Source organism: Morus notabilis, unplaced genomic scaffold (genome assembly GCF_000414095.1).
Source record: "Morus notabilis unplaced genomic scaffold, ASM41409v2 Scaffold499, whole genome shotgun sequence".
Classification (NCBI taxonomy): Eukaryota; Viridiplantae; Streptophyta; class Magnoliopsida; order Rosales; family Moraceae; genus Morus; species Morus notabilis.
This window is the reverse complement of record NW_010360080.1, coordinates 392,225-411,623: the sequence shown is the minus strand read 5'-3', so window position 1 is coordinate 411,623 and position 19,399 is coordinate 392,225. Positions and strand designations below refer to the sequence as shown.

At 32.7% G+C, this 19,399-nt stretch overlaps 2 protein-coding genes across 4 annotated transcripts in view; both read right to left on the bottom strand.

Moving 5' to 3' along the window:
* Positions 1 to 1,018, bottom strand: part of LOC21399797 (rust resistance kinase Lr10) — a 7,708-nt gene extending 6,690 nt beyond the window's left edge. For both annotated transcript variants that reach the window (XM_024164144.1, XM_010095916.2), the window contains exon 1: positions 823 to 1,018. In XM_024164144.1, coding sequence (XP_024019912.1) covers positions 823 to 970 — 148 coding nt within the window. In that variant the 5' untranslated portion in view covers positions 971 to 1,018. The remainder of the gene's footprint in view (positions 1 to 822) is intronic.
* A 3,196-nt stretch (positions 1,019 to 4,214) lies between these two features.
* On the bottom strand, positions 4,215 to 9,443 carry LOC21399795 (G-type lectin S-receptor-like serine/threonine-protein kinase At1g34300). 2 transcript variants are annotated; one of them, XM_024164140.1, is made up of 2 exons: positions 8,964 to 9,443; positions 4,215 to 4,989 (listed from the first exon to the last, which is right to left on the bottom strand). In XM_024164140.1, the coding sequence occupies exons 1-2, from the start codon at positions 9,426 to 9,428 to the stop codon at positions 4,369 to 4,371; spliced, it is 1,086 nt and encodes a 361-aa protein (XP_024019908.1). In that variant the 5' UTR covers positions 9,429 to 9,443; the 3' UTR covers positions 4,215 to 4,368. The 2 variants fall into 2 exon arrangements, with proteins under 2 accessions (XP_024019908.1, XP_010094216.2); XM_010095914.2 differs by lacking the exon at positions 8,964 to 9,443 and adding an exon at positions 5,647 to 5,843 and having other exon boundaries at positions 4,215 to 5,555.
* Between the last annotated feature and the right edge of the window lie 9,956 nt (positions 9,444 to 19,399).

The window sequence follows — 19,399 nt, the reverse complement described above, 5'->3', positions numbered from 1 at the left end:
TGCAACAAATAAATAAATTTTAAACATGACGATTTAAATGATTGATTTTAAAAGGGCTTTAAGATGTACTTGAATTTAAGATTTCTCACGAAATCCGTTTTAAAGTCAAAATTAAATGGCCTGATTGAATTGGCTAGTTTTAGAAAGGCTTTTAAAGAGTATTTGAAATAGGAGTTCAAATGCTGCTCTGTTTGAAAGATATTTTTAGAACGTTTTATCTTAACTGAAATTAAGAAAAGCTTTAAGAAATTTAGTGATTCACTTATTTGAAATTATTGTTACAAATTATGAAAGTATTCTTTCTTATATTAAAAAAAAAAAATGTTCCGCAAATTTTAAGAAACCCCAGTAAGTACAAGTTAAAGTTTAAGTTACAGTGGCGGCCTCATAGGAGGGTCGTCACACATGTAAGCTTTCTGTTTAAATTCCTATTAAAAACAAACAAATTCAGGTCACATGGCCACACTTAACCTCTTTTTTTTCGTTTAATTTTAATAGAAATTCTTATAAAATGACTTAAATGCAGGGACAAATTCAATCGTCACACATGTAAGCTTTCTGTTTAAATTCCTATTAAAAACAAACAAATTCAGGTCACATGGCCACACTTAACCTCTTTTTTTTCGTTTAATTTTAATAGAAATTCTTATAAAATGACTTAAATGCAGGGACAAATTCAAAACTCAAGAAGCAAAATTTGAGTTTTTAAAATTTAAGGGATAAAAAGAGAATAACCTTAAATTCAGAGCCACCATTAACATAAATATTAAATAATACACACACACACACACACTTGCAATATAATAATATATTTGAGCTCACCAACAGAGCCGATCACTGCCCATTTCATCGAGGAAGAGAATTGGTCTTCAATATTGTTGAAGCCATCTGAACGTGAATTATCTGGGAAGTCGCTAAACACCAAATTGCCATTACCATCATCTTTAACATACTGAAGTAGACGACCCATTTCTTCTTAGTTCTTACTAAGCTGCAAACACAAAATACCTGCTATAAAATGAATATGAGCAAATTGCAGAAAGAGAGAATATTTGTAAATGATATAGGTAACTTTTTTTTTTGGTTGAATTAAATATATATATGAATTTCTTTAAATATGTAGTTAATTTCCCAACGCGGTTTTCTCCTTGACCATGTCTTCTATTCTTTTCTGGTGGAGCAGCAGATGAAGGGAAGTTTCCCTTAGGGGCGTTTGGTATGGGATAATCATAGGGGTGGGAATGGGAATCTTTCAGATTCTCATATTTGGTACAATTATTAGACTTTTTTAAAACTCAAGAAAATGAAGCTCATGGGTTTCACATTACCCCATTTTGGGGTAATCTTAATCTCACCCAATAAAGTGTTATTCAAATTCCTAAGAATCTCAAAATCATGAGAATCTCATAATAATAATAATAATAATAATAATAATAGTAATAATAATAATAATAATAATAATAGTAATAGTAATAATAGTAATAGTAATAATAAGTAACAGAGCTCGTACCTAGGGCTGGTGACCCTGTTTCAAACTAATTATCATGATGGAAGCAATAAAACTAAACACACACAAAAACTTCTAGGAATTAAAGTGGTTCATCTTTAAAATTGGTACGCCTATTATCACTGTAAAATAATAATTATGCTCAATAACTCAACAATCTTCCTGATGATACTTATAAAAACTACAAATATCAACACCCTTAATTTTAACACAATTAAAACATGTTTTGAAAAGACTAAAAAACATGCAAAGATTGGATGTACAAAGAATTTGATTACTAAATTATTACATTTCAATGAATTATCAATTATATATTTTTTATGAATGTGGATTATTATTGTGTATGAGAGGTTATGACTGTTTCTACTTTTGAGACATTATTGAAGCCATGATTTAATAATAATTATAATTATAATAATAATAACAATAATTATAATTATAATAATAATAATAATAAAATTATTATTATTATTATTATTATTCATTTAAAAAAATATTTTTTAATTCACAACATTCCCATGCACAACCAAACACAGTAATGTAATATTCTTAGAAATTTGAGAAAGATTTATGTATGGAACCAAACACAATAATGTATTATTCTTAAGAATCATATTACCCTCCATCACTTTCCTAAGAATATAATTCCTTATGATTACCCCATACCAAACGCCCCATAATCGTTAACTTTTTGTTCAAAGACTCCAAGGTAAAATAGGAAATGGGTTATAATAGTCAAAGCCTATGACTTTCAGTATTAAAAGCTGGTATGCATCATTGTGGGCCTTTAAATTAGTAGACAAGGGAGTTGTCTCACTTCTCACATAAGTTGAGAAATAATAAATTATAGATAATTCCTGACTTTCAACTGTTCTGCGTATTTTTATAATTAAATTTGATTTTAACGAGATTTAATAGTTAAAAACTGATCTTATTAATAAGAAAATCTCATCAGAAAAGTCCCCTCAAATAAAGACGTATATGAAAAGTGAGAGTACGTGACAGAAAGAATATAAAAAAATAAAAAATAAAAAACTAAAAAATAAAAAACCAATACGACTCTTCTAATGTGGGAAATTTCCTTTCAATTGGCTGTCTAATGGTCTCTAATACTACTTGTTCTCTTCAATTTTCACATCAAGTTCCCTCCATAAAATTAAAAAGTTCATGAGGTAATTTATTCTTTAATGTCAGGGACAAAATATGTCAAAAAACACAAATTCAGGGCTCGAATTGTTACTATACTCAAAGTTCAGTTACTAAGGTCTCGTTCATTTCACCGATTCGAATTTTCAGTTTTAGGTTTATACAGTAAAAAGCTCTTAGAAAATGTTACATCTAACTTTTTCTGCTACAGTAAAAAGCTCTCAGAAAATATCACATCTCAGTTCGAATTAAAAAATCAAATCCACAAAGTGAACGAGGCTTAAGTAGCCAATTAGAGATGCCGAGTGCTGACTAGTTGCAGTAGACATGTTAATTGTCTCTAAATAGCTGTGGAAGAAATAAGACCAATTATTAAAGTAGAGAAGAAAAAGATAAACACTGACTTATGCCACCATAAGTAGCATATATACGGGCAAAATAATGCACACAATAACATTTACGCAATGGTCTGTAAATTGTTTTTTTTTTTTTCTTAAAATAAATGGTGACAATGAAGAACTAACGTCACAGTTACAAATCACATCCCAGCTAGCTAGGTTAACAAACAAAAAAGATAACATGAAGTTGGACTTCATTATTTGTTAGGGTTAATTTTACAAAGGGTTTATGAGGTTTATTCTTAATCCATCTTTAGTCACTGACTTTTAAAACGTCTCACTGTTAGTACGTGAGGTTTTATTCTGTTTCAATTGCAGTCATTCTGTTAGCTTGATGTAAAATATATTTGACGAAATATGTGAAAATTATGGACCAAAATTTGAAACATATAAAGTTTAAGGACTAAAATAATACAAAAAAAAAAAAACACAAGTTAATTCTCACATATAATCCCAAATTTTAGCTGTTTTAAATTTTAATTTCTAATTAACACAAATTCCATCGATTTTAGTTTCTAATATACGTAGCCATGAAAGAGACATGTATTGTAACTATGTAAAAATTTTAGATCAGGCTGGATCACCATCAATGAGAGATTGGGTGAGGTTTAGAAGAACCGAAACTAAGTTTTTCCTTTTACCTACCGAGAACATCAATGGCCGGAGGTGATTTTCGATATGTTTCTTTTAATTCCGCATTTGATCTAATTGCTACTCAGCTTTGCTAGTAGAGAAATCCTAACATCAAGATCTTAGTATGTTAGGATCTTAGTATGACAAACTTACAGCATCCCAGATTCCTTTGCGGTCGGATCGAACAAGTAAGTGTCTCCAATCCTGTCTTCCATGGAGTGTGTTTAACCAAGCCATCACCATTGAGTTTATTCTTTCCATTCAATTTATGAGTCATGATTTGCCGGGTCGGATTTTCAGAACTTGCAGCGGGAACAATTTTAGAGTTTGACTGAGAACTATCCAAAATTACCCCGGAGTATCATAATATCGAATTTAGTTTCCTTATTTTGTTTTGGTTTAGCAAACCAAAAATAGGAAACCAAACCAAAACAAAATAAGGAAACTCTTATTAAAATAGCATAAATTCCTAATTAAGTAGAATAGGAAATTAGACCAAAATAAAATAAGAAAAAGTTAACAATGGGTAACTAGCCGAATAAAAATAAATTCCTAAATTAAATAGAAACTTGATAAATATCTAATACTATTCCTACAAATTGTTGCATGATTATTCAAATTTTTAGTACATGACAACAGACTGTTCCAAGTAAAGTACAAGAAAGAGAGAGGTCTTCAGCTTAGCTAGGCTGAAGCAATTTCAATCTCATATCTCCTCATGATAGGCGTTTCGGGAACACTAACAGAGTAAGGAATTTGCGAGGAATCCGTGTCGGTAAAGCTACTTGTCTGCGTCGCATTGCCAGGAAGAACAGGGCATGGAATTCCAGCCATCATGAACTGAAAAGGGATTGAAGGTGTAGGAATCTCTAGAGCTCCTTCCAACATTTTCACTACAACACTCATCAAAGGCCTAAGTTGAGGCCTTTCATGAACACACAAAAGGGCTACCTTAAACATTCTCTCCGCCATTTCCCTATCATTCTCCTCTATACCACACACAATCATCAAATCTCCCATTTCCCCACATTCAAACTTTTTCCACACCCGCCTCGGAAACCACTCTTGACTCTCCGGAAGACTATCGTCGAGATTCCTTCTCCGCCCCACAATCTCGAACAAAAGCATCCCGAAGCTATACACATCGCACTTGTGAGTTATCGGAAATGGCATCCAGAGTTCCGGAGCAGCATAACCGGGAGTACCTCTTCCTCCTGTCATGGTTATGTGAGTATTTTCCCTGTTGCATAGTTTGGCCAAACCGAAATCGGCGACTTTAGGGGCGAAATCAGCATCTAAAAGAATGTTTCCCGGTTTTATATCGTAATGGATTATTCTTTGCTGACATTCTTCATGCAGGTAAGCAATTCCTCTGGCTGTTCCTAGAGCAATTTCGTGGAGTTTTGCGAAGCCTAAGACCCCGTTCTCGCGGAACAAGAACTTGTCAAGAGATCCATTGTTCATGTACTCATAAACAAGAGCAATCATGTACCTTTCAAAGCAGAATCCGTAAAGACGAACTAAATTAAAATGATGAATTCTCCCCAGTGTGCTCACTTCCGCCATGAACTGTTGTTCAATTGTCTTGTTAGAGTTTCCGTAGAGAACCTTCACCGCCACAATGGTTCCGTTGGGGAAAACTCCCTTGTAAACCGCTCCGAATCCCCCGGAGCCTAACAAGTGGGTGAAGTTATCGGTGGCGATCCTCAGTTGCTGAGAAGTGAACCTGATGGGCTTCTCTCGTTCCATGTCATTGAGGAATTTGTCCATCGTAAGCGTCAAAAATCGCGAGTCTGGGACTGCGGTCTGGTTTTGGGTTCTAAATCTTCTGACGCACATTACTACAATAGCAAACACGCCAACAATAACTACTGCAAAAGATAAGAACTCAAACCAATCAGAAACCTCAAATCCGACTTCTAAATAATAAAAACCAAAGTAAAGAAAGATTAATGTCAGTACATATGCCCACAGTAATAGCTCCCGCCGAAGGTGATGATGAATCTGAGTCCTGAGTGCTTGACATTAGTTGAAAGCTAGATCACAACAGAATGAAGGGAAAAAAAAAAGCACTAATCAAAACTTGAAATATAATCCAGAAAAGCGGTATTTTTAGATCATTATTCATCCAAAATTATATAAGAGGGACAAGACAACAAATAGATGAACTTAGCAGTGCTTGTTGCAAGTCCATTCCATAGTATTTTATACTGAGAAACCGTGTGGGGTCTTGCATTTCATGGAGCAGCAGATGAAGGGAAGTTGCCCTTAAACCTCATCTTTTTGGCCAAGTAGGAAATGGCATTTAATAGTCAATTTTGATAGTCAATGAAAGCAAGTATTTAAGGACCTTAATTAGTTGAAAAGTAAGATCACATCCCAAACGAAAAATTATCTATTACCATTTTTCTAAGGGTTATTGGCACTAATATTAGTCTCCGAACTTTGAACAAAATGACACTTTTAAACTTTAAGTTTTTTTTTCGCATATTAATCCCTAAACTTTTGATTTTTGAAAGTTTTAGTCTCTAACACTAAACGATTTTCTCAATTTAAAGTAAATAATCACACCCTTATTGTATAAAAACTGAAAATTTTACATAAATAGTTATGCCGATGGCAAAATGTTATAGTTTCAATAGGTTTAATTATTAATATAAATATGAGATTTAGCATATAGCATGGCACTTAATTATCTTTGTTAAATTTTAAAAATCGCTCATCACTTTCGGTGTCAGGACTAAAATTGTAAAAAAAAAAATTCAAGAACTTATAAGCTAAAAGTAAAAGTCCAAAGGACCAAAATGTCTCTTTGCTTATAGTCAGAGTGTATTAGTGCTAATTACTTATTTTTTAATTTTTTTTAATTTTGGAAATTTCCTTTCAATTGGATTTTGGATGTTTAAGGGTCTCTAGTAATTATTATTCAATTTTCTTGTGTTCTTATATAAAACCTTCAGTGCGACAATGGTGCTTTCAGAGCATAAAGAGTAGGCCTTTTTTTTTTTTTTTCCATATGAAAAAGAGCACCTCCTCATGGGGATACAAAAACGTTCACACGTGGCGGTCTTTGGTGTGTCCCACCATGTCGGTCACACCAATTTAGGATGTGGGGTTATATCGAAGGGGGTGAAAGACATTTTTGTATGAAAATGTTTGGACGGAGACAACTAAGTAGGTGGGTTCCAATGACTTATTTTTGAGATATATATTTAGGGAATATACCATGATTTTAAGATTGGATTAACTTTTATTATAGATACTAAAACTATTGTAAAATATATCACAATAATATCATTTAAATTTTGTGTTTTGATTAAAATTATGCTGGTAATTTTACATATTTGATTCATTATTTTAAATTTTATAAGACTTTTTGTGGTTTTTCATGTATATATTTATAATTTTTATGAATTTTATAATTTTTAAGTATTTTTAACTGTGACATTCTCTACAATATTTTATATCTCCTAGTATATTTCTATCCAAGTCCAAAATATATGGTATTCCTGTAAAGTGCACCTTCTTTTTTATTAAAAATATCACTAAATGTGAAAGTTCAGGCCCTCAAATAAAAATTTTAGGTCAGCTGGATCAGCCCAGAGTTTTATATGACAGTGTCTTTCGTTAAAAGTTTCCATTTATTAATACTTTTCTCATGCAGTATGAGACTAACAACTTACCCTTTTTTTTTGTCTTACCTCATCTTATCATTCTCATAGATCAAACAAATTCAAATCGAGATTTTGACTTCCAAATAATATACATTGAAAATAAGCTTTGCGCATATTGAATGTATGCATGTGTACCTATGGAAGCATTAGTAATTTAGTATCCCAAATTCAATTACCATGAACAGCTATTTGTTACCTCACTTGTGTTGAGTGTGTAGAGCCAAATGCTTCATTCGTTTTACAGATTTGAGTTTTTAATTTGAGTTGAGATATGATATTTTTTTAGAGCTTTAATTGTAACAGAAAAAGTTAGATGGGACATTTTCTGAGAGTTTTTAACTGTAGAAACTTAAAACTGAAAACTCGAATCGATGAAATGAACGAGGCCTAACTATTTGCAACAATCGCACCTCTACTGGATACGATATTGATCATTTTAGACTTAAGCTCTTATGGTTTTCCTCTTGGACTTCACCCCAAAAGGCTTCGTACCATAGAGAGATGGTCTCCTTACTTACAACGCATCACTTATAATCTTCCCTAGACAATGTGACACTGCACAATTACTCACTGATATTGTCAAACTATTAACAGCGCACAAATTGAACTTAAATTTGGGGGCGCCCATTTTAGAGATAAAAGGCTAGAGATTAACACAAAGTCTAAGAGGTGTGAGGTGTGAGATTTTTCTCCCTTGCAGTTTTTTTCTTCATCATAGGGATATTCTTTACCAGCTAAAGATAGACGTATAGTTCTCCCATTGAAAGTGAACAATTATACACCTTTGTACTTATTTGTTTGTCCTTTGATTTAATTATTCTCGTAGAAAAGGTTTAGGTAAGCATCTGATTCTTAACAACTTGAGCAAGGATACTCAATCAAAGAAACTAGCAAGCCCATTTTTGTATGATCATTGAATTATGTAGTACATGACAAATACTGTTCTCAAGTAAAAAGACAAGAAAGAGAAGTTTTCCAGCCTAGCTAGGTTGAAGCTATTTCAATCTCATATCTCGTCATGATAGGTGTTCCAGGAACAAATCTAGAGAAAGGAATTTGCGACGAATCTGAGTCGGGAAAGCTACTTGTCTGCGTCGTATGGCCGGGAAGAACAGGGTATGGAATTCCATGCATCATGTACTGAAAAGGGTTTGTTGGTATAGGAATCTCTAGAACTCCTTCCAACATTTTCACCACAACACTCATCAAAGGCCTAAGTTGAGGCCTTTCATGGACACACAAAAGGGCTACCTTAAACATTCTCTCTGCCATTTCCCTATCAATCCCCTCTATACCACACACAATCATCAAATCTCCCATTTCTCCACATTCAAACTTTTTCCACACCCACCTCGGAAACCACTCTTGGCTCTCGGGGAGGCTATCGTCGACGTTCCTTCTCCGCCCCACAATCTCGAACAAAAGCATCCCGAAGCTATACACATCACACATGTGAGTTATGGGAAATGGCATCCAGAGTTCCGGAGCAGCATAGCCGGGAGTACCTCTTCCTCCTGTCATGGTTATGTGAGTATTTTCCCTGTTGCATAGTTTGGCCAAACCGAAATCAGCGACTTTGGGAGAGAAATTTACATCTAAAAGAATGTTTCCCGGTTTTATATCGTAATGGATTATTCTTTGCTGACATTCTTCATGCAGGTAAGCAATTCCTCTTGCAGTTCCTGCAGCAATTTCATGAAGCCTTGAAAAGCCTATGATCTTGTTCTCGCGGAATAAGTACTTGTCGAGAGATCCATTTCCCATGTACTCATAAACAAGAGCTCTCAAGTTCCTCTCAAAGCAGAATCCATAAAGCCGAACTAAATTAAAATGATGAATTCTCCCAATTGTACTCACTTCCGCCATGAACTGTTCTTCGATTCTCTTGCTAGGGTTTCCGTAGAGAACCTTCACCGCCACAATGGTTCCATTGGTGAAAATTCCCTTGTAAACCGCTCCGAATCCCCCGGAGCCTAGCAAGTTGGTGAAGTTATCGGTGGCGATCCTCAGTTGCTGAGAAGTGAACCTGATGGGATTCTCTCGTTCCATGTCGTTGAGGAATTTGTCCATCGTAAGCGTCAGAAATCGTGAGTCTGGAGCTCCCGACTCGCTTCCAATATTAGCTCTTTTGATGCATATCACAACCACAATAACAACCTTGACAACAATAACTACTGCAAAATGTAAGAACTCAACCAATCAGAAACCTGAAATCCAACTTTGTAAACAAAAACCAAACTAAAAGAAGGATAGTAAAACACTACCTATGCTCACAATAATAAGGGTTGCTTCTACCGAAGACGATACCTGAGAGTCCGGAGTGCTTGACATCAATTAAGAGACAGATATATAACAACGGAGTCAAAAAAAAAAAAAAAAAGAAGTAGAAAGAAAGACCACTCAACAAAACTTGAAATAAGTCAGAATAGCGGTATTTTTAATACAGATCATCTATTCAAGCAATATTACATATAGAAGTGAAGTTTCTACAAGATATGATGAACTTTTTTTTTGTGCTCAATAACATGGTGATGAACTTAGCAGTGTTTATTGTCAGTTCATCTTCTATTAATCATATTCTCCTACCATTAATATACTACGAAACCGTGTGGGGTATTGGTGCAAATAAGTACAATTAGGCCGGCTTTTAATATACAATTAGTGTTATGCCAATATACTAGCATTCAAAGAGCTTAAGATAAAGGACCTCTAAGGAAAGTAAGAAAAACAAGTCCGCTTTCCGCGAAATTACATCAATTGTGCAGCAAGAATTTAAATATCATCGATATAAGATTTGGATTTACGGATAATGTCAATCACTACAGATATATTCAGAAAAAATAAAGATGTCCAATTATAAAAATGTTTAGAGATACCACCGGTATTAAGCACCATCACTAATAGAAAGTATACCCTAATTGTGGGTCTCATGTCGCCGGATACTCTCCTTCTGTCACCTTGCTCATTTACCTGATAGCATTGGTGTTGTTAAGGAAAAAAGATACCGAATTTTTTTTTATATAACTTTCTAAAATACTTCAACAATTATTATTGCACAATTTACACTGGTTTAAGAGCTAAACTAATAATGAGATACTTAAAATAAAAAAAAAATTTACACTACCCATTTAATATTGGCTAGGAGATATTAAAGTATATTGTTAGGTTAAATACCTAAATCTTCACTCTGTTTGTAATACTAAATGTCACGTTTTACAAATTTACTCTATATGTACTTTTATAATGAATATTTTCATAGGATCCTTGATAGATGAGATGATTCATGGATATGTTCATAAAATCCTTGATTGAAAATCACATTAAAATCACATCAGATTAAAATGTATACGAAAAATTAGTTAAACCCCATCATGAAAATATAACAATATTCTAAATATATACAGTACAGTAAAATATTTTTGGTTGGTAACCTACCAAAAAATGCTTCGTTTTCGTATTGTCTTCATAGACATTTAATCTATGTTGTGTTAATTATATATCTATCTATATATAACTTGCCTTGGTTTTATCTCTTACTCATAGAAGAACCGATTTTAATATACACAAGCACTGGATCTTCAATCCAACGGAAAATATGTGACAAATGGAAATTCAACAGGATTTCCTTGTCCCATGTAGAATCATCCAAGAAAAAACTGGTCAGCCGAGGTATAGAAAATACAAATGCATTAAATTTCAACCAATCATAATATTGCATTTTTTTTTTTGTTTTCTCATTTGGGGATCTTTCCACGTTCTCGCCCAAAGGACTTCTTTAAACAAAAAAAAAAAAAATTTTTTAAAAAAAAAAAAAAAAAAAAAAAAAAAAACACTAAGAAAGAAACTATCGTGACATTGACTAATGAAACTTCAGGTTAATTTTAAAATTTCAATGTGCTAGGTCTTAATTTCGGATCTTTAATTTTTAGTGTTTCAATCGGTGTCGAAGTTTAACTAATTATATCATATTACATTATCTCATGATAAGCACAAAAGAGTTAGTTAAAAAGTAATTTAAATTTTGTATATAACCTGAACTTAAATGATTACTTAGAACTAATTGAAATATCAAAACTAGACAGAAAATTTGTGTCCCTCAATTTCATTAGTAAATCATAGATTATAACGTGAAATATTGAAATACTAAATTGCACGCCACTCTACCTTATTAATTATTACAAAGTAGAGCTGATATTCTCAAACATCGTTTGTGTATACGTCTTTCCAAACATCTCTGAACCCTCTTCCCAGTAGTTATTCAATTTAAAAACAGAGAACAAGAAGAAGAAGAAAAAAAAAAAAAAACTTCGTTATATAAAAAAAAAAAAAAAAACACCGTTATTGCTATAATAACTAGACACGTTCACTTAACTTTCTACACTTACAACTGAAAAATTTTATTTTATCGTTGACCTTAATCATACTCTTTATCTCAAACGTTATTTTGAAGAGTTTGAAAAGAGAAAGAATACTAGATCAATCATCAATTATTTAATTTAAAATTAGGAATGGTATTTTATTCATCTTGTCTAATTGTGTTTAGTCTGTACAGAATATATAGTGTGAATAATGAATCCTAAAATCAAGTCCTATAATCAAGCCTAATGATCCTATTCACACATATCGTGCAACTGTGTTATTAGGAAATAATTACACGTGAAATTATCAGTATCATTGACAAATTTCAACACTCCCCCTCAAGCTGGAGCATAAATGTCACTCATGCCTAACTTGCCTAAAAACTTTGAGAACACTTGACTTGAGACTGCTTTGGTGAGGATATCGACTAGCTGATCTTCGGTTTGAATATTGGGTAACTCCACAATTTTGTCATCCAACTTCTTCTTAATGAAGAATCTATCTACCTTGACATGCTTTGTATGATCATATTGAACATGATTATAGGCAATACCCGGGCTGCTTTATTATTACAATACAGTTGAATTGGTTGTTTAGGTGGATATATCCCAAATCCTGCAACAAAAGTCTTAACCATAATGCTTCACAAATTTCAAGTGCCATACCTCTGCAATCAGCTTCTACACTTGAGCGGGGAACAACATTCTGTTTCTTGCTTCTCCATGTCACGAGATTGCCACCTACGAAGGTAAAGTAACCTGAGGTAGATCATCTATCATCTATTGCTCCATCCCAATCAGCATCAGTGTACACATCTATGCTTTGATGATCTGCATTTTTAGTTAACACAATTCCCTTTCTAAGAGCTGACTTTAGATATCTCAAAATGCACATAACTGCATTCATATGTTGCTCTCCAGGATCATGCATGAACTGGCTGACAATACGTAATGCATAAGCAAGATATGGCCTTGTGTGTGCTAATTAAGTATATCAATCTCCCTACAAGTCTCTGATATCTTCCTTTATATATTGGCACCTGATTAGACAAAATACATAACTTCAATCCTTCTTCTACTGGTGTATCAATTGGTTGACATGCTGACGTACTAGTCTCCTGTAAAAGATCTAAGGCATATTTCCTTTAAGACAAAAAAAAATTCCTTTATTCTATCAAGACACTTCGATCCCAAGAAAATATTTTAAAGGACTAGGTCTTTCATTTCAAATTCTCTCGTCAAGTAATTTTGTAGAGCCTTCCTTTTTTTAGGATTATTCCCTGTAACCACCATCTCATCTACATATACAATGAGTGTAGTGATCTTCCCATGGCGCTTCTTCAAAAATAAAGTGTGGTCTGAATTGCTTTGATGGTAGCCAAATGCTATCATAGACTTTGTCAAGCTTCCAAACCATACTCTGACAGATTGTTTTAAGCCATACAGTGATTTCTTCAATCTGCATACCTTCTGATTACGCCTTTCAGGTATCACGCATCCTAGTGGGAGATCCATGTACACTTTTTTAGACAATTTACTACGTAGAAATGCGTTCTCCATGTCAAACTGTTGCAGCGGCTGATAAGTGCAAAATTTAATATATTTTTCCAATTAATTTTCCCATTTTTCTTTGCTTTGTTCTTGAGTATTTTGTGATATGATTTGTGTTTTTGTGTTTTGTAGGTTTTAAAATCAAAATAATAGAGAAAATATCTTTGGCGTGGAGTTTGGCACAATTTGGAGACTTTCTGGAATGTACATGGACGTCAAAGCAAATTTCAAAAGCAAAAAAAAAAAAAAAAAAAATGCATAGTGCTAGCAGCAGCAACCCCTGCACGCAGGCAGTGGATAATGCACACTAGCCAACGCGCTTGTCTGGCGGGCTGGCAGAGAGGGGCGCGCCTGTGTGACCCGCCCGAGCCCCAGCCTCAAACTGGACTGCACGGGATTCGCACCTGTGACGTGCTGATACGTGTTTGAGTCTGTTTTTCACGATTTGGCCGCCAAGAAAAGTGATTTTTGACCCTGAAAGTTGCCCTATTTTACTCAAACTTGAAAATCTATAAATAGGGGACTTTGGAATTAAATTGATGAGCTATTTCTCATTATTTTTCAGCCGTCAAGAGATGAAGAAGAAGAAAAAAAAGAGGAGGTTTTTGAAGATTATTCTAGTTCTTTCTTCCCTTCTCTCTTTATTGTCTTTAGTTTTTATTTTCTTTTTCATTATGTTAGCTTAGTTTTATTTTGGTTAAGGGTGATTTAAAAACCCTATACATGGATTTGTGATGGATATTATGATGTTATTTTTCAGTTTTCTATTGAAATTGCTTATGTTCTTCCATAAATATTGTTCATGATTATTTTTTTATTTTGTTTGGGTGCCCAACTAAATAGGACTTGAAAAATTATCTATTGTTAGATTAGGAGTCTTGATGCGTAATTGTCTTTAATTCTTAATCATTAGTAGTGAATTGTGGTCAATAATTGTGGGAGGCTTTTGTTTGATTGCATGTGGAACATACCGTAGGTTGAATGATCCGAGTTTGTGTGATTGTTATCTAGATCAACCTATCTTTCTCATCATAATGTTTCCTTTGGATTGAATCTAGAGAGCTTGTTTTAGCTTATTTTGGTGGCAGAATCTTATGCTTTTGTTACCAAATATTGTTTTGGTAGCAAAAAACTATGGGCGAGAACTAAATTCATTTCCCGTCATATGATTTGTTATCAAATTATACTTGGTAGCAGATTAGGTAGTTTTTGCTACTATATTTGGTAACTAAAGACTTGATCATTTCAGGTACTAAAGTTTGGCAGCAAAAAGTGTATTTTCTGCTACCAAAAGTTTTTTGATATCAAAAAGTTTAGTATCTTAAAGTGATTATTTTTGTAGTGAACTACTCTTCTTCAATTGAAGAATCAAACTAAAATTTCAATGCGAAATAGACAAATATAGTAATCTTAAATTGTGGTGCTTGGGGTTTTTTTTTTAATTAGAAAAGGAGTATGTGAATTGTTTATTTCAAGTACAAGCTACTCCAACCAATTGTACTTTATTTTTCGGTATAACTTGGAAAGAAAATGTATATGATTCAAGGAGTATTTCTCAACATTTGAACCGTCCATATTTGTAGTTCTGCCTTTGGAACCACATCACATACTCAAATATGATAAAATAGGATGAAATGAGGTGGTATTTTGTAAATTTGTAAATATCTTGAATATATTAATTATCTCTTGTTTAGTAGCATGTTTGCGATTGAATAATAAAACACAAAAGCAACTAGACCACATAGCCCACTTAAGTTATTTTCTAATTAGGTTTTTATTTGATATAACATGATCACTAATCCTCTAATAACAGCGAAAACCTTAAAAAAACGAGAGATGCAATTATTGCATAATGCATAAGGATTAGTCTCTAGTCCGGCACCCGCCAACTGCGTTTTTCATCGCACAAAATTCTCAACCGTTAGATTAGAAATGGATAGGTGAGATTTAACAAAGGGTAAGCGAAAAAAATTTTAGATTGAAAAATGGTAAAAGAAAGAATTAAGAAATGTAACTATTTTCTTAACGTAGTATTAATTATTACTTTATGAAAATATGGGGCGCATTTGGAACTCGTTCTAAAATGATTTTATTTTTTTTATGAAAATAAAAATAAAAACATTTTCAATCTCATATAGAAAGTATTTTTGAAAATGCATTTGGTAGTTTTATCAAGATATTATTTTCAGTATAAAAAAGCTATTAATATCTCTATCTCTTTCTCTCTGCTCGAGAGAGGAGAAAACGAAAATAAAAAATGAAAAACGACTAAAAATCATTTTTTATTTTTCTCTTATTTTACACCAAATCAAAAAATCATTTTCATTTCTATTTTTTGTCTTTCTTGTGCCAAACACCGTTTTAGAAACGTTTTCATTTTTTTTGAAAAACGTGAAAAAAACAGAATCAATTCCAAACACGGCCATAACGTTTCAACATTCATGGTCTCTGAGAAGGATGGCAACAACGAATGCTCCTCCACCATGGTCGACCAACTCAAGCATATTCGCACGAATGAGCTACGATGCGAGGTCCGCTGCTGCAACGTCTCGATCATATAAATCGCGCCCCTTTCTTGACAAAGATCTGAGAAAATAAGGCCTTGTTCGGCAAGGTGATTTTTGAGTTAAAAACTCAAAAAAATGTAACTCGAGTTATAACTTTATTCGAATTCATGTTCTTTTAAGTTTGAACTTGAGTTTGAACTCGAGTTTGGAACTAAAACTCGAGTTCAAGTTTCCCCTTCAACTCGAGTTCAGAAACTCAAACTCAAGTTAATGAACAGTATTTTTTCTATTCTTAAAAATGTTATAACTTTTTCGTTTTAATTCTGATTGAGATGATTTTTTTTATGCGTTGACAACGAAAAGACGAATAAAACTATACCCATATATCCTATTAAACTTTTTCATTAGCATTGAGTTTTTATTATAATACTATCTAAAAACAAATTCAAGTTTTGACTTACTCAAACACAAACTCAAAAAAGATTCTTATCTCAAACCATAACTTAAATGTACACAACCAAACACAAACTCAAGTTACAACTTCAACTCAAGTTATAACTCAAACTCAACTCAAAATCTACACTCAAGTTATCTAACTTAAAAACATCAAAAGAACAAGCCCTAAGTGATTATGATGTGATGTTATTGGATATGAAAGTTTGGCAATGTTGGTTCCAACTCGTTCTTCCTCGAGAATCATTCCTTAACGAGTTGAATTCCATCAGTCAAAAGCGCATGCGACATTCAGTGAAATGACAAGAACACTACTCTTCAAATCAAACTGATAATATATTAGGATTTTACTATAATTTACCCGGAAGAATCATACTTTTATGGAACACAAGTTGAGGTACGTGTGTTGCACGTACTAAGTTTTGATTCAAGTTTTTATAACGTAGATTATGAATAAAAAATGAAAGAAAAAAAAAACTTCGAGATTGAAAAAGAAAAAAAAAATTTATTTGCACAAATATTCTCCGAAGACATGTATTTCTTTTATGTTGCCCGCTAACATTCACTCTCAAAAGTATAACTATCATGATATTTATAAAATATATATTTTAATCCCTCGAGTTAATTAATTGACTATAATTAGACAAAAAATAACACGAGTATAATAAGTTAGGGTTTTAGGAGGGATAAAAGTAAAAAGAAATCAAGTAACAAAGAAAATCATAATGACTTGAATAAAGTATACGCAATCAGAAGACCGAAAAAGAAATCAAAATCACATCCAAATCTAAGTAATTAGAAAATTTTGTAAATGGATTTCCTAAATGCACAGACACAACCAAAAGAACAACAAAAAATGCCTCATTATCACCAAATGGAGCATGTTACACAAATAAAATAAATAGATCAAATATGCAACTCCAGCAGAATAAAAGCAGAACATATGAAAAAAAAAAATTAAACAAAAAAAAAAAGAAGTTTGATCTTGTAGGATTGCTAACTAATTAATGAAGGACAGAGAGAATAATAGAAAGTGATTCCAAGCAACTCTTCATATGAAGAAAGATTCACACTTACACAATTGTAAAGGACTAAACTATAGTTATATTTGAAATACACAAATGTAACTATTATTAATGAAAGAGTTACATTTGTGTACTTCATACGTGTTAGTTTTTTAGTTCAGAGAAACTGAAAATCACAAACACACAAAAAAAAAAAAAAATATATATATATATATATATATATATTATGAGAGGAATGAAAGAAACTACCTGTAATAGATGTCAAAATTGATTACAAGCAACGATATTATTCTTATGAGAAAGTTAAGATCAGAGGTTTGAGAAATATGTAAGAGAGCGCAACAAGGTTGAAATTGAGAGAAAATAAAAGAGGAATAGAAAGGAAAAAGGTTGGGATCATATTTGGGGTAAGGAACATGATAGACAAATGGAGGCAAAAAAAAAAAAAAGGAAAGGAAAAAGGAGAAAACACTGAAAAGAAAGAAAAACAAAACTAAGACACTGTTTGTAAGAAACAATGATAGACCAATATAGTTAAGAAGAAGGTAAAGTACCGAAACAATAGAGTTAAAAAAAATTCAAGTGGTTTTTAAAAATAAGAGATTTTGGTAGAAGAATATAGTATAAAAAAAATAAAGCAAAAAAATAACAAAAGATAAAAGAAAGTATTAGTAATAAAAAAGAAAGGAAAGAAGCAAAATAAAAAATAAAAAACCAAAATGGTGCACTTTGGATGACGAAAATGAACAGAGAGTCATTATTGACCCTTATATATTTGTGTGGATAAATATAAGGATATAGAAGTATATCATGATATTTTTTTGATGGATTTTCTCTGATAGTCTCTGTAAAAATAGATTATTGATAGTCTTTTACTTTTTGACCATCAGATTTATAACATAATTTGTCTATTCTAAATACTTTTTTAATCTGATGTGATTTTAACCAGATAAAATGATCAAAAACTAAGACTACTAATAGAGCGGACTATCAGAAAAACTCTCATTTTTTAAATGTAACATGGATGCTGAAAAGGTGTAATAATAAGCCAGAGTAACTAAATTCCTATTTCTTAGTTTTACACCTTCCTAACGTCATTATTACTCATGTTGCACTTCGAATTTCTATACGTTGCGTTAGAAGGATGATTCTTCCGGGAAGACCATTGCAATGCACTTACAGGTTTTTAAAGCAAATCAAAGATATGAAAAATGGAAAAATGACAAAATGTAAAGCTGCAAGTTTGAGTAAGGATAAATGAGCCGATTTGAAGCCCGACTCTTTGGACCGGCCCGGGCAAAGTTGGGGTCAGACCTAATGTTTTAGACTCAAAGTCGCACCCGGTCCGGTTCCTTTTTATTTATTTATTTTTTATATATTTACCTCATAAAAAGTGAGATGGGCCGGCCCATGCGGGATTTTGGACCGGGCTTTTGACAGGATGCCCTTGACCCGTATAGAAAAACTAATCGAAGAAAAACTTGTCAAAGGTGGTATAGAAAATTCAAAAGCATTGCCTATATTTTGTTTCTTCTTTTTGCTAATCATATTTTGTTTGTTCTTGGACCCTGTTAAAACCACTAGCAAGAACTGCGGTGACAGGTAGTCAACATAAGTAACCAAATTTGTGGTTAATCCCATTGATAGGTTTCATAGATTATAAAGTGATATCAATGCCAAATTGCACGCTACGCTAGGCAAAGTAGAGTTGCTACTCACTCCTTCATTTAATCATTTATTAATGGTCCATTCCTCTTTTAAACAAATAACATATATAAATTAGTGTTACTTTGCAATTTACGAGTTTGACCTTGGAAGCAATCTATAAGGCACCAAACCGCTATCATCATTCCTTATCCCACCAAACAGAATCTTCCCTTCTCAATATTTATATGACTAAAAATCATGCCGAAATTACAAACAAAAATCAAATACTAAACTTGGGCACAATACACAATAATGAAATACCAAACAAGATTCGGCTCGGCCCAGTCCTCATCTATGAAGCCCGTAGCACGGGCACTTAATGTAATTTAATTATATTTATATTATATACTTACTTCACTTTTTTTTCTTTCACAGTAGTCATTTTCTTTTAATGATTCATATTATTTTAATAAAATCACATCTTTTTAGGGTATATAATA